Source organism: Onychomys torridus, chromosome 4 (assembly GCF_903995425.1).
Source record: "Onychomys torridus chromosome 4, mOncTor1.1, whole genome shotgun sequence".
In the NCBI taxonomy this organism is placed as follows: domain Eukaryota; kingdom Metazoa; phylum Chordata; class Mammalia; order Rodentia; family Cricetidae; genus Onychomys; species Onychomys torridus.
Window position 1 is genome coordinate 41,828,269 of NC_050446.1, and position 6,000 is coordinate 41,834,268.

Sequence of the window (6,000 nt, forward strand, 5' to 3'; positions counted from 1 at the left end):
AAAGTGTATATACCAGACAGTCACCAAAAGTACAGTTCCAAAAGTTGGACATGTTAGTGTACATCTGTACAGTTGGAGACAGTCCCCTGGAGCTCACTGGCCAATCAGTCTAGCAAAATTGGTGGGTTCAGTGAGAGACACTCTCTTAAAGAATAGGGGGGTGGGGTGATGGTTACACTATGGCTCAGTAGATAAAAGCACTTGTTACCAAGTCTGATGACCTGTGTTTGATCCCAGATGGGGGAAGCAGACAGCAACCTTGAAAGCTGTCCTCTGACCTCTACATGAAAATGAAAACATACACACACACATACACACACACACACACACACACACACACACACACACCTAAATAAATAAGTGTAAAAACAAGAGGTGGAATGTTTGAGGATGACACTTAACATTGACGTCCAGCCTCTACATCCACACATCACACAGTGCTTGCACACCTGTGAAACTCCTACACACACACACACATTCCCTACTGTGTCCATACTGTTTCATTGTAATAAAAATGTGTCTGCTTCCCAGAGTATTTCCTCCCTTCCCTCTAAGAAAAACTACATTCCTGAACCTTTCAGAGGTAAAGAAGCAGGAGGAGAAGGAGAAGCAGGAGAAGAAAGAAAGAAAGAAAGAAAGAAAGAAAGAAAGAAAGAAAGAAAGAAAGAAAGAAAGAGTGTTGAATTTTATTGTTCCTTCCCCTTACAAGAACAGGTGGATTTTGTCAAGTGAAGTTGTTCTTTATTTTGTTGGTTCTCATGGAATAAGTCCATGAGAAGAGAATAATAATTCTAGGACATGTTGCTTTTTCTCTCTCAAAATGTATAATCATGAGGTAGTGTCTCTTGGTTGCTTGGACATTGTAATCTGATTTGTATAAGTCAGGCTCAAACAAGAAAGAAAATACAAAAATAAAATCCATTTTCTAATCATCACTTCCAAGCCAGAAGTCTTCTTCCAAAACGTGAAACTTACTAAAAAGTATTTTGATCCCCTGAACTCCAATTACCTTATGCAGAATCCCTTTTAAAAGATGGTGTGGGGAAGGGGCGGGGTTCAGTCATGTGTACTTGCCATAGAACCCATCAAGAAGTATGAGAAAAATTTTGGGGACTTAGTTATCTCCTTCTACCATATGGGTCCCAGGAATCCAATGTGGGTCCTCAGGCCTGGCAGCAAATGCCTCCAGCCACTGAGCCAGCTCACCATCTGTGCCAGATTCTTTACAGTGCTCTCCTTTGGTAAATGAGATTAGCACTGGATGAAAAGTGTATGATGAAAGACACTAAACACCCAGTCCCACCCACCCACTGTTACCGCCCCATCCCTTCCAATTACCATTGAAACCTGAAACTGATAACCTGTTATCGCGTACAACCGTCCAGTCTCCCTGGTGAATGACAGTAGCAGACAAGGGCCGTGCACTTCCCACTTATTCATCCCCAAGATTCTAAGAGGGAACTTTTGGACATTCCCACTATACAGCTGAGGAGACTGAGGCCCCTAAAGGAAGGTCCTCTCAAGAGACTTGTTCAGTCAGTTCTCTTTTGATGCATTGTGGCAGAAATCTTTTAAGTCTGTGGACGCAAACCTCTGAAGAAGGCACTAGCATTTCTAGTTGAGAAGTGCATACCTGTTTCTTCCTTGAATTTGCTCTGGGAAACAGGCCTGCTGACAGCACAGATGTAAGCGGAGAACAGCAGAGCTCAGGAAAGGGGTTGGGAATAGATGGCATTTCCAGAACATCCAGATCTTTCTTTTTTCTCCTACACCAAGAGAACATAGGACGTCATTTACATAAAACAGAATATAAACTGTAATTGCTGTCAGGGGAAAGAGCGTTTGTTAAGGCTAATGTGCACTTGCTGTGTGACAACACTATACAAGTGTACACAAAAGGGCTATGATGTACTATCTGTGGGTCCGAATAAAATATGCCAATTAACACAAATAATTCTATAGCACCACCACCGGAAAAAACAAAACAACAACAACAAAAAAAAAACTAAAAACTCACTAGGCATGGTCACTCCATTTCCTGCACTTGGATTTTCCTGAACACCAATACAGGCTACATCATGATTTATGCAAACATCACCCCAAGGAGTGAGCCATTGCCTGGCGCCTATTAAATTGACAAAATCTGTAAGCTACATCCAATGAAGTCATCCCCAGGAATTTCTACTCATCACTGCTGGAAGTTATGATTTATTAAATATAGATGTGGCTCATCTCATTTCAAATTTCATTCACAATGTTGCCCACACACAGTCTGTTAATTTTTCAAGTGCTTATAGATACCGAACCTCAAAGCAGTCAGTCCTTCTGGGAAGGTAAGTCAATAAAACGTGTTAGCATGAATGTACTCTAGCCCACTGGTGAGTTATTTTAACTTGACTGAAGTCAGAGAGCACTTCGCAATCCTGACAAAGAGGCGAGAGTGGTATTTGCATGTGTGGTTGCAAAGGGCCACAGATTTTTATACTGATGTCGCCTTTTTCTTTCCTAAAGTATGACAACTCCGAAGGCAGTTAGAGCTGATTTCTGTGGAGATGGGAAACCTTTGAAAGCCTCTGCTCTTTCCTGTGGAGCATAAAGACTGCTCAAATGTCAATCCGTGCTTCGCGTCCCCAGGGTCCTTGGAAGACTCTACGTGGGAGGTGAACGCATTCACGCTTTGGTTTTTGAAGCCTATAGTGTAGTCTGAAAAGGGCCACCCAGCAGCCGAGTGTGGTCAGTCTGGAGTGTGGCCTCCTGGTTCAAAGTGAAGGGCAGAGGGGGGACAGAGGGCTCTCCACCAACCCGTGATGCCTATTTATAACAGGGCACCTGGAGATCGTGAGACCCTGCTGATCCCGCTGGGGCTGGCTCCACCGGAATTGTCTGCAGACACTTTCAAAACTTGGTCGGGATCTGGACACACACTCACCCCTGGGCCGCCTCCTCACCCCAGCAGGCTGCGAACCCGGATGCCCCGCACCCCCCACCCCCTCCCGAAACTGCCTACCTGTCTGCCGCACCGTAGCGGGTCGCGTCGGAGGCGGGCGACAGCGCGTGCAGTCCGGGGACCCGCACCGGGTCATGGGCGTCGCCCCTGCCCTGGGCAACGCGGCACACCTGCACCGCCAGCGGCGAGTCCTGGGTGGCCGCCCCGCGGGCGGCGCTCTGCCCACCTTGCATGGATGTGGTCATGGTCGTCGGCCAGGGGCCTGGGGAGTCATCGACCGCGCGGCGACAGTGGGGAAGGGCTGGGTGCGAGCAGTGGCGCGCGGGTGCCGGCAGTGAGCGCCCTGCAGGTGCGGTGGCAGGGCCGCCTGCGCTCACGGCCGGGGCGGCTGGGACGTGGTGGGGCGGGGAGCGGGGGAGGGGCGGGGGCGGAGGAGGGGGGTGGGAACGCGGAGGGTGGGGACCGGGAGGAGCGGTGCGGGGGGCGGGGAGGATGGCGCGCCAGGCTGGCGGACCCTGTGCCGTGGCCTGGGCACTCGGGGGCGCTGGTGTCACTTTCCAGCCGCTCGGGGACCTCGGCCTCTGGCTCCTGAGGCCCCATCGCCGCCTTCCCAGGTGGGCAACGGAGCACTGGGCTGAATCCCGGAGTCCCACCGGCCCAGTGCCACTCCGGGCTAGGAAGACCGACCGACAGCCAACCCGCATGGGTCAGGGCACACTGATCCTTAGACCCTTCCTTGCCTGTAGGGCCACCGCCACCGGAGATCACCTAAACTGTGGTTGGATCCTCAGGACAGACCCCACAGTACCGGGATGCCAGGGGTCATAGGGTTAGGTTTACCCCAGTCTCCCCGAGCATCTCCTTCTTTTCTCTCCAGGGCAAGAGATGTTGTGGAGTGAAGAGACGAAGGATTGCTGTCTTAGAAAAACTCCTTTGAACTGGTGAGAATTCTCAGTAAAGCCTGAATGAACCTGAAGGTGTCTAGGATTATTAGAAGGGTGTTTGTTTGTTTGTTTGTTTGTTTGTTTGTTTTTGAGGGGGCGCGGCATTTTTCTCATTCTGCCTTGTTCTCCAAAAAGCTCCATGATTCTAGTACTCACCTCATTTTATACATAAGGATATTGGGGCCCCAAACTATCCAGTGCCTTGCTCAGCTCTTAGTAACTGGTGCAGTTAAGGTTACAGTTTACAGCCCATAACTTTCCATTACAAAATCCGGGACAGTGACATAATAACCACATTGTGCTCCTCCTCCAAGGCAGCAACCACACACTGAAATCCAGACCTCCGTTCCTGCTTTCCACGAAGTGTCCCACACACCCCTGTGCACTGTGGAGGATTTCCAGATCCTTTACACGCTCTTTGTTCTTTGACCGAATTAGGTATCATCTGTCCTTGGCACCTGTTTCACTAAATTAACCTCCACGACCTCTGCCCAAGGCAAAATAAACATTCCTCCTGAAAAAGTGAGCAGCCCTTGTTCCCCTGCCCGGACGTCCTCCCCCATCAGAACATCAGCCCCAAACACTGGTGACAACCAGGGGTCACTAGCTTCATGGTTAGAGCCTGGGGACTCCATGAACTGAGAACACCTGAGTCAAAAAATTGAAATTATCTAACTTCTTTATTTTCCTAAAATCAAAATTAAGACTCAAAAAAGGACATGAGTGGCCATGGCTATGTGCAAGCTGTGGTTCCCAGAAGATCTTGTGAAAGGCAGTAGCCAACTCAGGACAAAACAGTGGCTTTCCTGAGGGATAAAACTAAAACTAATGGTCATAGCCAAAATTTTTCAATTATGTATGCCAAGCAGGCCCCTTGCTCACATCTAACTGTCTTAATTATTACCTTTACTATACATGTGGGTTTTAAGTGCATTTAATGGCAAAGCACTGTGATATATTGAAGCTGTTCCAGCAAAATCAAAATGAGGTATGTGTTTGTAGATATCTTTAGCTAAAGAAAGAAAAACTAAACTTCGCCGTTATCATTATCTAAATTTTACCCAAAACACTTTGCAGCTGTTCCTTCTCTCTAAAAATAATAATAGGGTGTGAACATTGTCACAGTAGAATTAATCAATGGCTAAAATTTATTCCCTCCCAATACATGCACACACACACACACACACACACACACACACACACACGCAGAGAGAGAGAGAGAGAGAGTCTCTCTGTCTCTGTCTGTCTGTCTGTCTGTCTCTGTCTCTCTCTCTCTGTCTCTCTCTCTCTCTCTCTCTCTCTCTCTCTCTCTCTCTCTCTGTCTCTCTCTCTCTGTCTCTCACTCTCTCTCTCTCTCTCTAAGAGAGCACTTTATTTTTATCTCGTAGAGGAAAGACTGTGAAGAAGCTGCATACATGTCTTAGATCTCTGAGAAGACCACAATCCAACAATGAATTCTACTCAACTTCCCAGGATAACTTCTTGATGCAAAGGAAGAGCCTTTGCTGATTCAAATGAGATTCCAAATGTTTCTTCCCTCTCCAAGTATCCTTATACTCAGTGAAATCAAGGAAGGATTCACTTTCAGACTATGGTCTTATAATCTAGTGAGCAGAAATTATAAGGCCTTTACAAGGCATTACAAGGCAAGCAGAAAGAGAAAAAGGAATAAATCTCTAAGAATGAGATTCTAAATACTTTGTCTTGTATCAAATTAACTACCTTGAGTATTTGTACCAAGAATCATCCAAATACATCTGAAGAAAAATGAAGTTGTTTTCATTTCAAAGAGGTTTGTAGCTGAAGTTTTCTCCAGTCCTGCCTGGCCCATGGTCAGGACAAATCTCTCTCACCCACCAGTTCTGCAGCTGCTCAGACCCAACCAAGTAAACACACAGAGACTTATATTGCTTACAAACTGTATGGCCATGGCAGGCTTCTAGCTAGCTGTTCTTATATTTTAAACTAACCCATTTCTATAAATCTATACCTTGCCACATGGCTTGTGGCTTACCAGTATCTTAAATGTTGGTATTCATGGCAGCAGCTGGAAGCATCTCCTCACTCTGCCTTCCTGTTCCCAGAATTCTCCTCTGTGCTAGTCCCACC

General features: G+C 47.0%; 1 protein-coding gene and 1 long non-coding RNA gene across 3 annotated transcripts in view; one reads left to right on the forward strand and one right to left on the reverse strand.

Annotated features, from left to right (window-relative positions):
* The window catches only part of Grb14 (growth factor receptor bound protein 14), a 103,783-nt gene extending 100,425 nt beyond the window's left edge, over positions 1 to 3,358 (reverse strand). For both annotated transcript variants that reach the window (XM_036184096.1, XM_036184095.1), the window contains exons 1-2: positions 3,008 to 3,358; positions 1,634 to 1,766 (exon numbers count right to left, since the gene is read on the reverse strand). In XM_036184096.1, the coding sequence (XP_036039989.1) occupies positions 1,634 to 1,766; positions 3,008 to 3,192 (318 nt within the window). In that variant the 5' untranslated portion in view covers positions 3,193 to 3,358. The remainder of the gene's footprint in view (positions 1 to 1,633; positions 1,767 to 3,007) is intronic.
* A 124-nt stretch (positions 3,359 to 3,482) lies between these two features.
* On the forward strand, positions 3,483 to 5,687 carry LOC118581676. Its single transcript, XR_004944720.1, has 3 exons — positions 3,483 to 3,561; positions 3,825 to 3,888; positions 5,280 to 5,687. It is a non-coding gene; the product is annotated as an uncharacterized LOC118581676 (long non-coding RNA).
* Positions 5,688 to 6,000: the final 313 nt, after the last annotated feature.